Source organism: Prionailurus viverrinus, chromosome C1 (genome assembly GCF_022837055.1).
Source record: "Prionailurus viverrinus isolate Anna chromosome C1, UM_Priviv_1.0, whole genome shotgun sequence".
Lineage (NCBI taxonomy): Eukaryota > Metazoa > Chordata > Mammalia > Carnivora > Felidae > Prionailurus > Prionailurus viverrinus.
Window position 1 is genome coordinate 3,587,015 of NC_062568.1, and position 20,101 is coordinate 3,607,115.

Below are 20,101 nucleotides of genomic sequence, written 5' to 3' on the forward strand. Positions count from 1 at the left end.
ACACTGGAGAGCCTGCCTGGGATTCTTTTTCTCCCCCTCTCCCTCTCAAAATAAATAAACATTAAAACAACAACAACAACAACAACAGGGGTGCCTGGGTGGCATGGTCGGTTAAGCATCTGACTCTTGATTTTGGCTCGGGTCGTGATGTCATATCACGGTTTGTGAGTTCGAGCCCTGCATCAGGCTCTGCACTGACGGTGTGGAGCCTGCTTGGGATTCTCTCCCTCTCTCTCTGCCTCTCCCCTTGTGCACACGCACTCTCTCAAAATAAATAACTGCACTTAAAAAAAAAACCCACATGTTCCCCATTAAATATCCTCATATTTAAGACCATTTCCAGACCCTCCATTGAGTCCCATTGACCTTTTCCTTTGCTACGTGGAACACTTTAATTATAGTAGTTTATGATGTTTAATACCTGGAGGCTGTTCTTTCCCCTTATAAGGACTTCCAGACTATTCCCCATGTTTACTTTCCCAAAAGAACCTTGTCAAGTTAAACAATAAATCCTGTCAGCATTTTAATTGTGATTGCATTGCATGCAGATTGACGTCTTCCCAAGATTGCCTTTGAGAACAAGGTGTGTCTGCAAACTTGAGTCATTTATGTCCCTCACAGGTTTATTGAGCCGGACCAGTGGCAAGGATGTAGGCACCCACCCTCACCCCGGTCCCGCTGGGTCCACCCCGCCAAAGTTCCGGGAAGCTCTCCCACCACCTCCTCTGTAGAATGAGACCCTGTGACTCATGCCAACCTCAGCTTGGACCCACCGAGGTGGTTACTAATTGCCCCGAAACTGCGAAGAACACTACATCGTCCTTGTGCTTAAGGACAAGCAATAATGATGTCATCTTCCGTGCAGAACTAAACACGATGGTTTATAGGCACTTAAAAGCAGCCATGACCTTGGGCAAGTTACTTCCGGTCTCCAGGTCTACTCCAGGTCTACTCTTCCTGTAAAATGTGAATCGACCCGGCACGGCCTGGTGTGAGGACTGAAGGGGACTGAGGGGACACGGATGCTCCTTGGCTGAACCTCTGCTGGCCTCCCCGCCCTCCACATCCAGGCACCCCTGGCCAGCCTGCGGGATGGGGTGCACCTGCCCGGCGCCCTCCCCTACCCACTGCTCCCAAGTCAACGTCAGAAGTCAAACATTTTTATTGTTCTACAGACACTTCTGAAAAGGGATCTAATTGAGAAAATATACAAAGCATTTAAGACTTTCATCTCCAGAGAGCACCTAAGTCTGGCTGGAGGCGTCAAAGCCTCCTTTTCAAGGCTCAGGGCTGAGAACGGTTAGCATATTGAATGATCAGTAAAAACATGCAAAAGTGAGAAGGAAAAGGGAAAAAAGGCTGCATTCCTCCAAAGCCGGGGGACGGAATTTCAGAACGAGGGGGAGGCAGGGTGCACAAGTACCAGGTGGCTCTCCCTTCCCCCCACATTATCTTCTCAAACAGCTCCAAGCTTGGAGAAAGCAACGAGCCCACCCCCTCGTCTCTGCTCAGCGCTCAGCCCCGCAAGGCCGCCCACCTCGCTCTGTCCCCTTCCTGTGGCCATGGCTGCAGGACCTCACTTGTGCTCCTGGGGGGCCAGGGCGGGGGGCCCTGGCTCCTCCCTTCTTTGGTTCCACTCGGAGAACGATTGTGCTTGACGGACTCATCCCCACCCCTCGCTCCAGGCTCCCATTGGTGGGCTGAAGGCACTGACAGGAGCCCTGGGGGGAGAGCCCCAGGACACCGTCTTCCCTTGTGCTCTCGGGGGGGGGGGGGGGGTGTCCATCCCTGGGCACATGACCCTACCCTCAGCCCAGGTCTGGGAATCTGGACGCAGGAGGAAATGTGCTGTCCAAGGAACAAGCCTTTTGGGACTTTCCCAACTGTGCAGATATCTCTGAACCCCATACCACACCCCACCCTGTCCCCTTGCCCAGGACCCCCACATGCCCTGTCCCTCCGTCTAGCCCTCCCCCTGGGCTGCCAGTGCAGCTGTGGGCTGGCCCCAGCGGACCTGACTTCAGGATGGTGGTCCCAGAAACCACCCTGTGGCGCCCTCCTGTCCCCCAGACCTGGGAGCTCGGAAGAGGTGGGGCCTCAAGAGGTCACGGCTCTGGTACAGGGAGGCGGGCAGGGCTGGAAAGGAACCAGGAGACACGTCACATCTATGGAAAGGTCCAAAGTACAAGCTAAGCGAGGGGAAGGAGGAGGGCCGGAGTGGCCAGAAGGGAAAGAAGGAAGAGGGCAAGGGCGGGGCCTGGAAGGGGAGGCCCTCACACCACCCCGCAGATGAGGGTCTCCACCACGAAGGTGTTCTCGAAGTGGCGGATGGCATTGCAGTTCTTGGCCCCTCGCTTGTTGATCCCTGAGAGGGAACAGAGAAATCTCAGTGAGGACTGTGTCCCGGCCCAGTGCCGGCTGGGCTGCAAAGGCAATCAGACTGGGAACCTGAGCGGGACCACGGGACCTCGGGATCCCGGGGCAGGGAGGTGGGAGGAAGAGGCAGCCCCGGAAGTGACACCCAGACCCACTGAGAGGCAGTGTACTGAAGGGGTGAGAGCCCAGCTCTGCCATCTTCCCTGCTGTGCGACCTCAGCGGTGTCACTGAACCTCTCTGTGCCTCCGTTTCCTCATCTTTCAAAGGGACGGCGAGAATAATGACGGTGGGGATAACTCACACCGTCTCAGAAGGACATAAAGAGTGTAAACCAGGGCCTGGCCCATAGGACGTGCTCAGTCACCATTAGCTGTTACTACTGCTGCTACCGTCTGGGCTCTGGGAGGGCTGCTCTCCAGCCACGGGGCCCGGCACGGCCGGATGATGGTTTAGAGCTCAGGGCAGGGGCCCAGACGGGAGGAGCTGGCCACTCACGCCTCCGGGTAGCCCGGCGCCGCAGCCGGTAGGTGTCCTTTCCGCTGCACAGGTGGTAGATGAAGGAGCCCAGGGCCTCCTTGTCGCTGACGTGCTCCGTGACCACCATCTCCTCCTGGATGATGTACGTCTGCGGGAGGTAGGTCCCTCTCTGCGAAGGGAGAAGCCGCAGCGTCGGCTCAGTACCCGGGGCTCTCCTCCCTCGGGGTCCCCTGGCCCGCTGTCCGCTCCCCACGTCTCCACGCTGCTCACTCCGGCAGGGTCCCGTCCGCACGCGTCCGCCTCCCCCATCCAGAGGCCCCGGGCCTCGCCCTTCTGACGTCTCCAGGCACCTTCCGTTTGTGCCAAGCACTGGTGCCCGCCGTGCCGCACGTGTGGGGGTCTGGTCTCCCACGGGGAGTGCTGCTCGGGGAGGGGGGCGACCCTACCTGTTCCCTGCACTGCTGAAGCGGGGCACGGCCTAGGAGGCTACAAAGCTGGAGAGGGAGCGGAAGCGTGGTGGGGAGAAGAAAAGGAGACGTGTGGACTCTGGGCGTGGGAGAAGGAAGACGGAGAAGGCGGGAACCGATCCGGGGTGCTGGGCCCCGCTGACAGCAACACCCCCGGGCCCCCTGACCCCCACAGCAGGAGGCTCCCTTGCCCCGGGCCTGGCCCCTACGAGGCAGCGGGGCCCCTGCTCACCTTCACATTCATGAGGAGCTCCCAGAAGTTGCGAGGGGGCAGCACGATGGTGGTGTTGAGCTCGATAACATAGCACTTGTCCAGGGAGATGTCATGGTAGGCGGTGAGCCCCTGGGCAGGAGGAGGGGCCCCGTCAGTCCCTGCAGTCGAGGGCCTGGCCTGGGTGGGCTGGGAGGCACCAGCCCGACCACGCCGGTGCGATGCACCCCCGATTCCCGAACACCCGGGCGGGTGCTCCTGGGCTCCTGCTCGTCTCCTAGCCTGTATTTGCGGGGACTTCCACTTACTACGTGAAAAACACCAACTGTCCAGGGCCTCGGTCGTTACAAGGGTTCTTCTCATGGGATCACAGAGCTGAGGTTTGGGGAAGCCAGTAATGTTCCAATCGTGCATTCCATCAGACCTCTGAGGTCCCGGCATCCCTGCGGACAGCCAGGACCCTCAGCAGGAGATGCTCCGTCCCTGGCTCTCTGGGGGGTTTCAGCTGTAAGACTGTCCAGGATACGGAGTGAAGGGATCGTACTGGACAATCCCTAGGAAGCTCTGGGAGGCAAGTACGGGGGGACAGGTGGCTGGAGAGCCTGTGTTTCACGGGCCTCAAAACGGTCACTGGCAACAGAAGCACGAAGGATGGTTACCTCTGGGGAGGGGGTACTGGCTGGGGTGAGGGGAGGGCACCAGGGAACCTTCCGGAATGCTGGCCGAGGTCCAGATCTTGATCCGGGTGGCACTACATGCAGGCCTCGGAGAAAACCCACTAAGCTGTACGCTTAATGAGCTTGACTGGCGTGCTCTACCTCAAAAAAAAAGTCACCGCAAAATACCCCACTGAAAGGAACATCGGCCTCGCCATGACAGCCAGTGTCCGCACTAGCTCACGTTCAGTGAGAAACGCTACCCCTACGCAACAGAAGCGAGGTCTTTAAAATCCTGATAAAGCGGACCCGCAGACGTCTGCCAGACATAGTTGCCGTCACAGACGGAGGTACTACGGGCACTCGTATTCTCCTTTCTCACGACCCTTGGTGGAAGGGGGTTCTGGGTCTTTAGGACACCCTTCCACCACTCCTGCCCCGGCCCCGGCCGGCCTCACCCGCTGGAAGTCGTGAATGATGTCTGCAGGGTCCCCGCCGCCGAACTGGGGCACGGGCACATTGATGCGTTCATAGTTCTCTTCGAGGTAGATCTTCACGTCCTCCTCCAGCTCCATCCGAGTGCGGACCTGGGAGGACAGGGAGTCCTCGTAGAGAACGCCACAGTGGAAGAAGTTGTCCCGGGCCAGCTGGGCAAGGTGGAGGAAGAGACAGGCAGACCGGTCACACGGCGCCTCCGGCACGGCCACCCCGCCCACCCCACTGCGCCACGACCCCCAAGGCCTGGGCAAGCGCAAAGTGTGGGACTAATGAGGCCCATTTCACAGGCGGAGAAACTGAGGAACACGGGGAGTCAGGGAGGGTTGAGCGGGATCTGCCAGGTCCCAGGTGAACCACCTCTCTGGCCTTCAGTTTCCCCATCCATGCAACGAGGTGACCCATCAGCCTTTTTCTGGCCTCTGGGTCCATGGGCCCGTGACTGAAATGGGATGGATCGGCGGGGGTAGGACCCGGCCACCACGTGCCCTCCACAGAGGGCCAGACCCCCAAGCAAGAGCCTGGAGTGGACGGGGGGGCCCTTAGGGGCAAACACAGGGGCCCCAGATTGAACAGGCCGGGTGCCCAGGAGGGAGGAGAGTCGCTCAGAGAAAATCAGCTGCGTGAAGATTCTGGAGGCATCACTACAGCCAACCCCGTGTCCAACCTCACTCAAGTTCCACCACCTTCCCTGGACACCGGGCCCCACGAGCAACACTGCGCCTCTATCTGAGAGCAGGCCTAACGGCTCCATCAACAAGGGCAGGGGGGCTGTGTGACCTGACTGAGGCCCAGCGATGTGCCCATGTGCACTTCTCCAGGGCTCTCCCAGATCTGTGTACAGACTCCTGGCCTGTCACGGGCAGAATTCCCCTTTCTGTTGCAGTGTAAGTTCTCCCAGAGCATGAATCATCGCACATGAATCATACCGTCCAGGGCACGGACTCAGAGGCCGCTCTGAGGTTCCCCTAGTCCCCAGCAGTTGGGATGGGGTGAGAAGCCCCAGGAGGGCACAAGTTGGGGTTGGGGACAGAGGGGACCAGGAGCCAGGCAGGCTCCTAAGGGCCACAGGAAAGGGCCCGGGAGAGGACTCCCATGGGAAAGGGAGAACCGGGAACACGCGGGGAGCTGGCCGTGGAGGGGGAAGATGGGGAGGCGGTGGGGGGGGGAGCCAAAAAAAAAGAGAAGTCGGCAGGTGTGTGGGAGCTGAGGTTTCTAGGGGAAAGTCACATGGAATACAAAAACTCTTCAGTAATTTCCATCATGGAAAAACTAAGTAACAAAGTGAAAAGCCAATGCTTGAGGGTGGGAGGTCACTTGGGTCATAAATGACTGGCAATTCTCAGCTTCTTTGTCACTCTGAAATTCCCTGTTCAGTACACTTACGGTTATTCTTTTGAGCTTTAATTTAACTCCCTTGGTGGCAACTGTCTCCCTCCCCAGATCTGGGCTGATCGCAAGGTCACCGTGACCACGACCAGTCCTCCCGCCCAGCTTCATGCCCTCACTTGGCTGTGTGAGTAGATAACCGGGGGTGCTGTCACAGGCGGAGGCCACCCCTTGCGGGAGGTGGGGGTGCATCCGTCCACTATCCGGCTCTCTGCCTTCCTTGTTTTGTGATCCAAGCAAACGTCCAAGGCATGACCCTCGGGCACAGGGTCCAGCTCTAGAGGGATCACAGAGTTCCGATTTCTGCTGGATCTGAGTTTCTGGTGGTAACACTCCAGGGTAACACTGTGGGAAGGGGCGCCCGCCAGCTCGCCCGCCACTAACTGTGTTCCTGGGAGAGCTCCTGGGTGGCCTCAGGTGCGTCTGAAGACGTGGCTAAGGACGCTCTACCAGGGTCCATAGGGGTCAGAGGGCGGGGCTCCAGTTCTGTCTCCGGGACCAGGCAAGAGGCTGGCATGAGCCCAAGGAGGCCCCATGGAGGGAGGATGCGGGTCTTTGGTGCTTGGCTGGGCATTCACTCCCACCTGGGGGCAGGTCACCTGCTGTCCCCCCTCCTCACAAGCCCTAAGGACCTGGCTGTCACCTGCCCATGCTCACTCTCCTGCCAGCTCCTCTCTAAACACTACCTTTCCCCGAGCCCCGTGCCTCCCTCCCGCCTGGCCTCACCTGTGCGAGGAAGAAGTATCTGTAGATGTAGACGGAGGCGAACACGAGGCCCATGAGCAAGACGACCATGCCCATTGACAGGTAGCACACGCCGCCCACAGAGCCCCCCTTCTTGTAGCGGTGGTGGGGGGGGCGTTCCTCCTGTGGACAGCAGTGCTGGGTCAGCCAGACAGATGGTGGTCCCGCACCTCTGGGGACCCTCCCACCCCCTTCCCGGAAGTGAGATCTCACCCTGCCGGCCGGGAGCGAGCCTTGGGAAAAAGGGGAGGGGAGAACGGGGCCGAGGACACACGAGCATCATCTGGAAGGGATGCCCCCCCAGGGTCCTCCCAGCTTCCTCCCAGGTAAAGAGAAACTGAGACCCGCATCAAAGCCATACATAACGACCCTCTGGGATTAAGCGGGCACGTTTGGATTATCCATGCCATTAGTACCCCTTACTATGCCGGCTGTGACCACGATATATACTCTTAAACACAGAATGGGGGAAGCACAGATGTGGCCTTGATAAATGCACCAGAACTAGGAACCTATAGGAAATGGGGTGCACTGGGCAGGCTGGGAGCCAGAGAAGGCTTTGGATCCACCCGAAAGCTGGGGTGCACTGGGCAGGCTGGAATTGGGGCAGCGGGAGGTGCTTGCTGGGCTCCCCCCAGAAGGCCATGGCAGGGAGTGGTCACCGGCTGATGGAAACAGAGTATCCAGGAGGCGCATGGGGTCTGGGCACAGTGCAGGTCTCCCTTGGACCCAGTGGCCCTAAGCCTGCGATCCATGCTGGGCACAGCTCAGCTATGGCCCCACACAGGCACTGGCTGGCAGTGTTAAATAGGCTGTCAGGAGTGAAGCCTGAAGGCTGAAGTCTGGAGGTTCCTGGACAAAACCTGCTCTGGGGAAGCCAGACTTGGGCTCAGAACAGTAGCCACAGGTCTGCCAAGAAGCAGCAAGTTCAACTGACTGAACTTCAGGGCACACGGGTCTGGGCTGGTGGACAAAGGTGTGTGTGTAGATCTCGGTGACACCGCTTTACCCAGAGCACTGGACTGAGAGTCTAAGGATTCAGGCTCTTAATGAGCCTTGGCCATCTCTCTTGTTTGTGCACGTCCTCCCTCGCACCCCTGCCCTAACCCGGGCCCTCACCCACCCTGGGAGATGTTGCAAAAGCCCAGGCCTGTCTCAGCCTCCACTGTCCACCCTTCACACCCTCCTCCATGGCGTCCAGACACAGTCACAGTGAGGTCAGAGTCCAGGCCCAAGGACTCCCCACCCTCCAGGAGCTGAGGCCGGGTGGGTGAAGGAAAGGAGTTCCAGTCTCCACGTAAGCCACGAACTGTCTGCTTAGCCCCTTTTGTGCCAGGTTTCCTGTCTCCCTTTAGCCCTGGGGGGCTGGGGACACAGTTCAGGTCCAAGTTACCCTGGAGAAGCCCTTATCTCTTAGCCCAGCACAGGGGGCCTGGCCTGGTGGGGGTGGGGCACGGGGCCTGTTGTGATGCCCAGGCCCCAATCCCTGAGGCCCCCTGGCTTACAGCATACAGGGCATGGGGCCCAGGCCTCAGGGAGTGGAGGGGTAACCATCAGATGGGGCAAATGCCTCCCGCTTGGGGCTCTCCCACACACCCTCAAAGCCCAGGAAAAGGACAAAAATACCACGAGGACCCTCCCCCTCACTGGGCACACCCATCACCAGACCAGCTGGTCCCCCGCCTCTGCACCATGGGACAGACACAGGACGGATAGGTGCCCCGGCCCATCTTGTTCCCCAACGCCGCAGTCTGCCCTCCGGGGAGGTCGCCTGGCGCGGGTGGGAGGTCAAACCCATTGTGCCAAACTCACTAGCTGAGCCCCTCTGCAGGCCTGGGGACCCTCCCCAGCCCGGCCCTGCCACAGGGGTCCTGTGATCCAGACCAGAGAGATAAATTCATGAGACCACCCACTTGGCTGGCATCTCCTCCACACGCTCGGGCCCTCTAACCAAGGTCCGACAGGAGCCAGGGGATTATAATGGTTTTGACTTTCAACGGGCTCCCAGGAGCAGTGCAGGACGGGGCAGCCTGACAGCCCAAGGCACACGCCACCCGGGGGCCTCTGTGGAGGAGGGTGGTGGCGTCTCTGTTCCTCCACCGGTGGCGGACCCAGGAGACAGGTCAGGCTGTTGTGCCAGCTGCGGATCCTGCCCCTGGGGCTGGACGTTCACAGACAGTGGGGTGAGTGGTGGCCCCAAGTTGAGAGAGGCCTCAGCGGGGGCCGGGATCCCCCATGAGGGGAGCATCTCTCAGGAAGTGTGAAGAGGCAGGGATTGAAGGAGACCAGGAACCTGAGAGGCCTTTGTCAAGGATGAAGTGCTAGATAAAAATAGCAGATCTTTATCAGCTGAAACTTTCCTTTTCAGGGCCAATGCCAGGGCCAGCTGTAGAGACTGCACCCTGGCCATGCGGTCAGAAAACCAGAGAAGCCAGCTTGTGAGAACTGCTTTTAAAAAGAACAAAACAAAACAAAGCCAATGGGCCACAAGCGAGAGCCTGAGGGCCTGCTCCACAACGAAGTTCACACACAAGGAGGCCGATGGTTTTAGAGCAGCCTTTCTAGCCTTTCTGCTTCTGGCTGGGTCAGGGCCTGGGGCACGGCTGCGGCTCTAGGGCTGGGAAGAACGCAGCCTCCAGCAGGCCCCCTGGATACCACTCTCCGCCCCTACTCTGTGGGGGTCACTGTGAAGGTTGAGGGGCTGTCCTAGGTGTGTGGGGACATACCCCTCACGTGTCTGGGGCTAACACAGAGCTCCCTATCCCACCTTTACTGACGCCCCCTAGTGCGTGCCTGAGGCTCAGCTGCCCTGCTCCCCTCCCTAGGCCCACACCCCTCCCGCCTGCAGGGCCCAAACCTCAGAAAATTCAGGGCTGAGCAGCAGGCAGGAAGGGAAAGCAGGACCAGAGCTTGCCAGGAAGCAGACTGGAAGCCATGGATGTCCCTGCTTGGAGACAAAAGGCACTTCAGACATCAAGCCCCCCTCCCCGCACCCCCCCCCCCCAGGAGAAAGGGCCCCTGAATCCTGCCCCGAAGCTGCTATTGCTTGCCGGGCCCTGAGCTCCACAACGGAGAATCTGGGGACTCCTGGCTGTCCAGCTCACCCGGAAGGACTGTGGAGAAGCCTGCTTCCTGAGACCCCTGAGCTGCTTCGCTTATGCTGGAGACTCAGGAAAATGCTGCCCCCCCCCAAGCCCCCACCCCCGCATGGAGCAGCCAGACATTTGGGGGGGCTTTCACTTGGAAAGTGGAAAAACATTGCATACTGTCTCCAAGGCAACTGGGCTTTCTGAGCAAAGTGCTTTGCTGTGCACTCGTGTGGGGCACGTGAGCCAGCCGTGCGGGGACCTGGAGGGGCCCGGCCTCCTCTGCCCACGGCACCGAGGCCCGCAATGGCGCTCATTAAATGATTTAGCAAAGCCAGGGCCACAGCGGTCAAGGGGAACCCAGCCAACTGGAGCATTAACTCAGCGGACTCCCATGGCTCCTGGAGATCCCCCCAGCTAGAGCCTCTCAGTAACAATGCCCAAATTAACTGCAAGCAGATTAAACTACAGTCGCAGGCTGCTGGGAGGAGGCTGGCAGGGGAGTCAGAAATGCACTTGCTGTAGCCCAGGCTGACAGCTGGAGAGGGAGGGGTTCCTGACCGGCCTCCTTGGTATCATTCTTCTTCAGCATCTTTCTTTCCTAGGCTGCAGACCACAGATTCAAGGGCACCAACGTGTGTGTGCGTGTGTGAGAGAGAGACAGAGAGAGAGAGAGAGAGACAGAGACAGAGACAGAGACAGACAGAGAGAGACCTAGTGAAGGTGAGGGGAGTGGGCAAATGCCCACTGTCCACAGGAGCACAGAGAGCTATGTTTTATGTACAAATGCCCACGGGGACTCATGGACTCGCTCTCAGTGGAACCCCATTCCTATCGTGTGGCTCAGCGGCTTGGACACACGCCGGGTGAGTAAGCGCAGCGTGGACCCCTGCACCACCCTCTGCTTTGCTTGGCCAGGCTGGGCCCATTCTCTCATCTATTCCGGTCCTGATGGTCAAGATGAGACTCTAGAGAACAAAGGCTCCGAAGGATGAGAAGCAAAGCTGGCTGCTGACAGAGCTCTCCTGGGGGAGAGAGAACTTGGAGAGTGTGTGTGTTGGGGGATAGCCAGGCTGTGCTTCCGTGATCTTACCATAAACATTTTTTTTCTTCTAAGAGGAACTCATCCTCCCTGGCGGTACTGACAGCCTTGAAACATGCAAGGACCGGCCCCGAAAAGCAAATAGAAAAGAGAGGGAACTAGAGAGGGAAGAGAAAAACCACTGTGCTGTGTGCCCCAAAGCCAAAGCCCCTCTGGGAAGGCCCCGGACAGACCACGAAGGGGGCCAAAGCCCCCACCCCTCCACGATAGGACCAGGAACAGGACCACCTGTCCACAAAGGTCCTTTTTTTCAGCTCAGCGGGCAGGGCCAGCGGGTACTGGGGCACTGGGGCAGGAAGACTCCACGCCCACCAGTACCGCCCTCCAGGCTGGCAGGGGACCCTCCCCCAACCACTCTGGGAGACCCAGCTCCCGCCTGCCAAGGGCCCCGAGGCCAGGACTCCCTCGGAAAGTGAAATCTGATCCCCAGGTATGCAGCTGGGGGAGGGGGCGACACAGGAGACATTAATCAAAGGCAAGGCCAAGGAGAAAATTACCCGGGGCTGAGAAGATGATGGTATTGAACATGTCTCTCTCTCCTCCTGCAGCCCACCCCCCACCATTTGCAGCCCCCCAGCCCCGTCCCGTGTGTACACGCCCACACCTGGCTGTGTGTGTGTGTGTGTGTGTGTGTGTGTGTGTGTACACGTGTGCACTCAAGCACAAGCAGATGGACGGGAGAGGGGAGCCGGGCTGAGAGGTGCAGGGCTGGTCAGAGGGTGCTAAGAGGGGGTGCTTCCCGGCCAACCCACTTTCCAAGCTGGCTTCCGGCCAGTCGCCCATCAGCGCAGGCTTCTCATTATCTCAGAGGCGAGCGCCAAGGGGAGGGTGGGCAGCTGGAGGCCCAGCTGGGCCCCCACCCCCATCCCTTCCCGGCCCACTGAGGCACTTCCTTCCAGCAGCAGGTCTGGGGACAGAATCCTCGTTGTATTTCAGTGTTTGCTCAGAAGCAGGGGGAGCCCCGCTGTGGGGGTGCTGCTGAGGTCTCACCCTGGCCCTGTCGGCCCGTACACAGGTGGACATTTTGCTCTAACGGCCACGGGGGAGCTCACGGCTGAGGGCGTTCGCAAACTCATCTGTTCATCAAGCGGTCCTTCTAGGGCTTTAAATCTGGTTTTGGAGTCCAGTTCAGTGGCCAAGGAGGGTTCTCGGGTCACCCTCAGTCAGAGGAAACCTTCTGCAAAGCTTTCCTCCGCATCCTCATCAGCACGGGGCAAACCTCAAACGCTCTGTCTTGACAAAGCAGATGGCCGGGCCTCCCAGTCTGCCTGTCTGTCCCACCCACCTTCTCCTTCTAATAAATGGTACCCTAATAATGGTGGCACTGTGTCTGAATGCTGGGTGCCTGCTGCGCTCGCTGCCGGAGGCAGGAGAGGGGACTTGATCTACGCCCCCTGGTTATTGGACGTGAGAAGTGTGCCCCTTGGCCAGGTGAGGGCACATCGGGCTCAGAGTCGTGAACTCTCTTCCCCGCTCCAGTTCCATCAGGCAACTGTCAGAGCCAACAGGCAACATCCAACAGGGCCTCGGGAAGCTGCGATAGTTTACTGCTATGCACTTCTGTCCTAGTGGTGGTGGGGGCGGGGGTGGTTAATCCTCCTTCTGGGCCCCCAGTGCTCCTCCTTGCCAATGAAGACAGCTAGGGGACCCGCCCAGCTAACAAGGTTTGGGAGAGGAGGCTGGCTCATCAGGCCCCAGGCCATTCCAAACAGCACCAGGAAGGTGTTGAGATTTCCACTTCACACTGGGTGAGGGGGAAAAGACGATGCCCGATGTCAGAGCCAGAAGCTGGTTGTCAGTTACTGCCAAGGGGATGCTGGCATCTGCCATCTAGCCCGGCACCATCAGGAGGCTGCTGGAGAATGTGCCACTCCGGTGAAATTTGGTGGACCTTCTCAGAGTCTGAATTACATCCTCCTACTGTCTGGCTGGTTTCCCCTTCCGCTTGAAGCCTGTAGCTCTCAGAAGCAGGGTCCTGAATTCCAGGCCTGAGCTGGGCAGCAGGCCCTGGGAGAAGAGAGGGGCCAGCCAGGTCCCATCCCCACTCCCTCCCTGGGCTGGGAGGAGGGGAGGAGGCGGGCTCCTTGGTGAAGGGAGGAAAGAAGCTTGAAGAGACCCTTGCAAACTTTTAAAGCTGCAGACCATGGTCTTCAAATACGGAATGTCCCCTCCCATCTAAACATCGGATGAAGACGGAGTTGCTCTGGTTGGGGGTGCAGAGCAACCCCCCAACCCAGCCCAGCCCAGGTGGTCCTGGATGATGCAGTGACCACACCAGGGCAGGGGAGCTGGCCTGAGGCTGCTCGGTGCATTTCACACTCAGGGTCTCTGCTGGGGCTGTGACACCCACCTGAGGCCCCTCTCCAGCGTGCCCTCCAGCAGGGCCCAGGTTTCTCCCCCTGCCCCGCAGCCCCCGGAATACTCCAGGCAAGGTTGAGTCTGAGCCACAAAACTTGGGGAGGGATCTTGCCCTGAGGAAGACTCCTCAGAAGCCAGCAGGGGGAAGAGAAGGGGAGTGGACAAAGACGTCGCAAGTCCAGTCTCGACGGGACTGCTTGGCGCGCCCGAAGACCGCCGGAGCCGACGGTTACCGACGGTTACGTGGACACCTTTGCCGGGGCACAATACAGCCTGGCCGGACCAGCTCTCCCTCCCCTCGCCTCCCTGCCCGCCACGCGTCCTGCCCTCTCCGGGTCAGACTCCACGCAGCTCAGACAGTTTTCCACTGGCGGAAATGCCTTCTCTCCCCCAGGCAGGAGGGAAGGGGGAGGAGGGGGAGGACGCCGGAGGGGGCGGGCTGCACCGAGGCCCGCCCCCACAAAGAGCCTCCAGGATGCGGGAGGGCACCGGGGCAGTGGGGGAGCCTCCCGGCGGGATGGAGAGAGCCGCCCAGAACGCGAGCCGGGAGAGGAAGGAAGCCGGGAGCAGGGAGACCCAGACGGCATGGGGTGGGGAAATCAGGGCGCCTGGCCTCATAATTTCGAACCTCGAATCCCAAACGTGCAGCCGGGCCGGTTCTGGCTTATTTCCATTTCTTCACTTTCTTGTCCACCAATTTAGGTGCAGACCAGCAGCACATTCCCCGCCCCCCACAGCACCCCCCATTAGGGACGAAATCAATGGCCCCTCCTCCTTCGTTGGCACCAGACTCCCCCCCCCCCCCCGCCCCGCCATTCCCTACCAATCATGACCCACCCCCAGTTTGGGGAAACCCAGTCCAACCCCTCTCCCATCCCCCACCGGGGGACTCGACTCTCTCGGCCCCTCCTCCTTGATTAGAACCAGACGCATACCCCCCACCAACATTCCTCCAACTTATTTCTACCAGCCCCTTCCCCTGTCTTGGGGCCAGCCGCCTAGCCCCTCCACTTTTGGAAGAGACCTCGAGCGTTTCCCTCCTTGGGGACCTGTGACTCGGACCCCTCCCACTCTTCGGACTTTTGCTTTCGGTTGCCGTTTTAAGAGAGGACCCAAGCCCCCTCCCCACTCTGGGATGAATGGCCCATTGCGGACCCTCACTCCACTCCGATCACGGCTCCCGGACCCCGATGCACCTAGAGCAGTTCCCTGGGCCGGCGGGGCGCGCCTCGACCCCCGGGCCCTCTTACCCGAGCCGGCGTCAGCAGGATTTCAGCGGCCGGCGCCCGAGCCGCGGCCGACGCCGAGGCCGAAGCCTTGTCGGCCTTGTCGCCCTTGATGCCGGCCACGGCGGGCTGGAAGCTGATCTTCACCATGGCTGCGCCCGGCCGCGCGTCCGCCCTGCAGCCTCTGCCCGTGCAGCCTCTATCGGTGCAGCCGCCTCTCCGCGCTCTGCAGGCACCGGAAGTTTGGACGGTGTTCGCGTCCCTCCCCCTAGCCCCGCCCCCGGTCCGCCCCGCCCCGCCCCGCCCCCCACAGGAGGGTCTTGGCGCTGGCCGCGCCTGTGCCCCCTTTCCAGCCCCTGGGGCGCGCAGTGACCCCTGCCGGGCGCTCTGCTCCGATCGAGGGAGGGCTGAGGTTTACTCACACACTCGCTCATTCACTCACTCACTCACTCACTCACTCCATTCATCCATCCATCCAATCACCCATGGACTAAGCCCCTTTCGCAGACTTTTTCCTTCTAGCTTCCTCTCCAAGACCAGCATCCCCGTAACACAGCCTTTGTTAAAAGAATGTTTGCCCAGCAAATGCGCCTTCTGCACAAATGCCCCGTCTCTCCTGCTCCCTTTCATACCCTCCTCTTTGGAAACACTGACTGCCCCTACTGCACCTGTCCCCACTGCTCCCCACCTGTCCTGACCCAGGAGGAGGCTTCAAGTCCAGGTGCCCAACTGCTTGCCTGCATCCTGCATCCATCCACGTCTCTTTTCATTCTCCATCATCCTTTTTCCTTCATTTTTCATTCCTGTAGAACCTTCCTGAGGGGCTCTGGGGATGTGTGCTAAGGATGCTGGGAGTAGAGAAAGAAGGGCAGCCTGCAGCGTCGGTTAGTGAGTGCCAAGCCCCGTTGCCCATTTCTCCCCTATCCAGAAGGATCTAGTGTGGTGGGAGGATGGGCGGGGCGGGTGTCTGGAGGCTTGGGTCCCAGACAAGACTGCCCCTGCAAAGCCTCACTGGTATTGTGTAAGACCAGGGGCTTGTGTTACTGGAGCATCTCTTGTCCCCCCAACCCTGGATCTTTCCTTACTGTTCCTGGTCCAGACTGGACTGGAGACAACACCCAGCAACACACACACACACACACACACACACACACACACACACACACAGCGCCTTGGGCTGAACACTGGCTTTGGCTCTGCAGTTGGGGTGACAGGGGAAGTTAGGGGAGTCTGAAAGCTTGCTGAGGACAGTCTGAAGCCCTCCACTGACCTGTCCTACCTGCCAGTCTTGAGTGGCTGTGTTGAGCCCTGGGTACCCACATCCCAGACTCCACCATCCTGGTTCAGGTCTTGGATGAATTTATCAGACTTGAGGACAAACATGTTAAGAAGGAAGGTTGAACTGATGCTAAGGCCACTGTCCTGGGGAACTGGGAGAGGGAAAGGGAAGGTGGAAGAAGATAATTTGGAGACAAATTTGGTTTGGACAAGAGCCAGAGAGGAACGGGCTATGGACTCTTGTTAACCAACTCTAAGAACTCCTAGATGAATCTTGGTGTTTGAAGAAGTTAAGTCCCAACCCTTGGTTAGATTCCCACTCAGCATCCCCAACCTACATTCTTCATTCAGAAAGTGTTTTTCAGGGAGCCTGGTTGGCTCAGTAGGTTGAACAACCAACTCTTGATTTTGGCTCAGGTCATGATGCCAGGATTGTGGGATCGGGTTCCGTGCTGAGCATGGAACCTGTTTAAGATTCTCATTCTCTCTCTCTCTCTCTCTCTCTCTCTCTTTCCCTCTGCCCCTCTCCCCAATTCACACTCTTTCTAAAAATTAAAATAATAATAATAAAATAAAAAAAGAAAGAGTTTCCTAAGTGCCCCTGCGTATCAAGCATTATATTAATCCCTGTGGCAGAAAACAGCCCTAAGATGCAACTTTGCAACCAAGGACCTAATCACATTAAACCTTCCACCTGCCAAATTCTCACAATGTTTATGAAATTTACCCATACTTTGTTCTTTTTTTTTTATTGCTGAGTAATATTCCATTTTGTTAGCATACTGCAGTCGTCTATCCAAATTCCTGGTTATGGATATTTGGGTTGCTTTCCATCATTGGCTATAATGAATAAAGGTGCTGGGAACATTTGTGTACACGGCACTTTTGGTTGACATTTATTGTCATTTGTCTTGAATAAAGAACATCACAAAGGGTGAGGTGGGAATGGTCCACTCCAGCAGACAGGCATATTTTATCACATGACATTGTTTAGAAATAATATAAAGTGAGCCAAGTTTCGTTGGTTTCATCTTATTATTGTTTTTAAATTCTCCACAGATATTGCACCCCCTTGCGGCCTGACCTGGGCCAGACCAGTCACACGGCCCTGCCCCCACCTTGGTATCCTACTGCCTAGGAATGGGATTGTATCACTTTACACTTCCACCAGCAATGTATGAGAGTTCCAGTGGCTCCACAATTTCACCAACATTTGGTGCTGTCAGCCAGTCTAATTTTAGCAATTTTAGTTGACACAACAAGTTATATCTTATTGTGATTTTAATTTGCCTTTCCCTGATGACTAATGATGTTGAGTATGTTTTCTTATGGTATTGATCCTTTGTGTAACTTCTTTTGTGAACTGTCTGCTGAAGTCTTTCGGTCATTTTAGAAGTTGGATTATCTTTTTTATGATTGATTCGTAGGAGTTCATTGTATATTCTGAAGACAAGTCCTTCGTCATATATATTTATGGTGAATATTTCCTCTCGGATTGTGGCTGGTCTTTTCGTTTTCTTAACTTTGTCTTACGGCGAGCAGAAGTTTCTAGTTTTGATACAGTTCAATGTATCAGTTTTTAATTTTATGGTTAGCACTTTCAGGGTTTTGTCTAAAAACTCTCTGTCCACCCTGAAATTGTTAAGATATTTGAGTATGTTTTCTTCTAGGAACTTTGTAGATTTAGGCTTTACAGATAAGTCTATGATCTATTTTTAGTTGTTTTTTTTGTGTATAGGAGTAGAGGTTTTGTTTTGTTTTGTTTTGTTTTGTTTTCTATACAGTTGTCTACATGTTCCAGGATCGTTCATTTAAGAAACTCCTTTTTCTATTGGATTGCCTTGGCACTTTTTTCAAAATCAATTGACACTTCATATATTGGCTTATTTCTGCACTCTGTTCTGTTACGTTCCTCTATTTTTTTTCTATCCTTAGGCTACTTCACATTATCTTAACTGTAGATTTCTATTAAGTCTTAAATCAGGTGGTGTAAATCTTCTTCTTCTTTTTCAAGATAATTCTGGCCCTTCTAGATCCATACAACCTTAGAACTGGCTTATCAATTTCTACAAAACAAAACCTGTTAAATATAAATTGGGTTTGAGTTGAATCTAGAGAGCAATTTGGGGAAAACTGAGGTCTTAACAGTATTGAATTTAAGCCCGTGAACGTGGTAGATCTCCTTTTTTTTTTTAGCTCTTTAATTCCTCTCACCAATATTTTGTAGGTTTCAGTGCAGAGGTTTTGCATATTTTTTGATGGAGTTATTCCTACGTGTTTTCTGTTTTTGATGTTATTGCACTTATCATTTATTTTATTTTCCAATTCTTTACTGGTAGTATATAGGCATACAATTGATTTTGGAAAATTAATCTCATATTTTGCAAATTTAATATATTTCTTTGTCACGGTATTTTTATAGATTCCTCGGGTTTTCTACAATATACTCATGCCATCTGAGAACAAAGACAGTTTTACTCTTTTTCTCAATCTTTGTGCCTTTTTTCCCCTAGCCATATTGGTCAGGACTCGAGTACAACGTTGAATAAAAATGGTGAGAGTAGACATCTTCACCTCGTTTCTATCTTAGGAGGGAAAATGTTCATTATCTCACCAGGAATGTAATTTAGTTATAGGTTTTGCATAGATGTCCTTTGTATTAGTTTCCTAGGGCTGGCATACAGGCTGACATCACAACTTGGGTGGCTTAAAACCAGAAATTTATTGTTTCAAGTTTCTGGAAGCTCTAAAGTTCAAAATCATGGTTTCAGTAGGGTTATGCTCCCTCTTCCACTTGTAGGGGAGAATCCTTCCTTGCCTCTTCCAGCTTCTGGCATTTGTTGGCAACCTTGGCATTATTGACTTACAGACACATCACCCCAATCTTTGCCTCCATCATCACATGGCTCGCTTCTGCCTGTGTCTCTGTTTTCACGGGGCATTTTCCTCTTTTTATAATAACGCTAGTCATATTGGATTAGAGCCCACAATAATGACCTCATCTTAACTTTCTTATATCTGAAAAGACCCTATATCCAAATACAGTCACATGTACAGGGTGTTAGAATTTCAACATATCTTTTTGGAGGACACAATTCAACCTGTAACATCCTTAATAAGACTGAGCAAATTCTCTTTTTTTTCCTAGTTTGCAGAGAGTTTTAATCATGAATGGGTATTACGTTCGGTCAAATATATTATCTTCACCATATGGGTTTTGTCTCTTATGAATTTACTCATTGATTCTTGAATATCAAAAAAGTCTTGCATTCCTGGAATAAACCTCACTTGTATTGATCTTTTTATATATTACTGGAGTCAATTGGTTGATATTTCATTAAGTTTTTTGTTTGTTTTGTTTTCATCTATGTTCATGAGGGCTATCAGTCTCTCTTTTCTTTAATGCCGGTTCTTGGTATCAGGGTTATGCTGACGTCATAAAATAAGTTAGGGAATTTCCCAGCCTCCGTTTTTTTTGTTGTTTTGTTTTGTTTTCTGAGAAAGTTTGAGACTGATGTTATTTCTTCTTTAAAATGTTTGCTGTAATTCACCAATAAAGGCATGGGGATCCAGCATCTTTATGATGGGTGGGCATTTGATTATGAATTCATTTTCTTTAAGAAACATGGGGCTATTCAGGTTTTCTATTTCTTCTTAGTCAGTTTTAGTAAATTGTGTCTTGGAAGGAATTTACCCATGCCATCTAAATCATCAAGGTGGTGACATCTTGAGTGGAAAGGTCAGTGTGGAAGTTCGGGACCTCAGCAGGCCAGAAGAGAGAACTCTAGACCAAGGCCTTTGCCTGGGTCTTTCAGCACACTGCGGAGAGAACACAATAAAGCTGGCCTGGTGATCACGTGCCACTTGTGAAGGAAGAACAGGTGAAACATTCTTGGGAGTCGATTCACCACCAGAAAATTCTCATAAGGGAGCAGTGAGGTGCACGTAAGTTTGGCTTAAAGTTGTGGGAGCCTGGACACCTCCCTCCCCAAATTTTAATCTACTTATATCACTGGTTCTCAAAGTGTGTTTTGGGGGCACCTGGGCAAGTCCACAACTCTTTGTGAGGATGTGGAGGCCAAAGCTATTTTTCTAATAACGCTGAGATGTTATTTGCCTTTTTCAACCTCATTCTCTCATGAGAGTACAGTGGGGTAATTGAGAGGTTACATGACATGCGGTGTCATAACAGATTGGAAGCAGAAGCAAGTAGGAGAACCCAGCTCTCTCCTCTG

At 55.2% G+C, this 20,101-nt stretch overlaps 1 protein-coding gene across 1 annotated transcript; it reads right to left on the bottom strand.

Annotated features, from left to right (window-relative positions):
* Positions 1–1,144: 1,144 nt before the first annotated feature.
* ITM2C (integral membrane protein 2C) lies at positions 1,145–14,831 on the bottom strand. Its single transcript, XM_047873418.1, has 6 exons — positions 14,613–14,831; positions 6,799–6,939; positions 4,647–4,835; positions 3,554–3,664; positions 2,873–3,023; positions 1,145–2,365 (listed from the first exon to the last, which is right to left on the bottom strand). Exons 1-6 carry the CDS (start codon positions 14,736–14,738, stop codon positions 2,274–2,276), a joined length of 810 nt encoding a protein of 269 aa, XP_047729374.1. The 5' UTR covers positions 14,739–14,831; the 3' UTR covers positions 1,145–2,273.
* Between the last annotated feature and the right edge of the window lie 5,270 nt (positions 14,832–20,101).

Coding starts and splice junctions, on each gene's coding strand:
- ITM2C (XM_047873418.1), bottom strand. CDS start 14,738: ATGGTGAAGATCAGCTTCCAGCCCGCCGTGGCCGGCATCAAGGGCGAC. Junction 3,665..4,646: donor TCATTCACGACTTCCAGCGG/GTGAGGCCGGCC, acceptor CCTCCTGCCCAG/GGGCTCACCGCCTACCATGA. Junction 2,366..2,872: donor GCGCCGGGCTACCCGGAGGC/GTGAGTGGCCAG, acceptor GTTCCCTCTCAG/GGATCAACAAGCGAGGGGCC.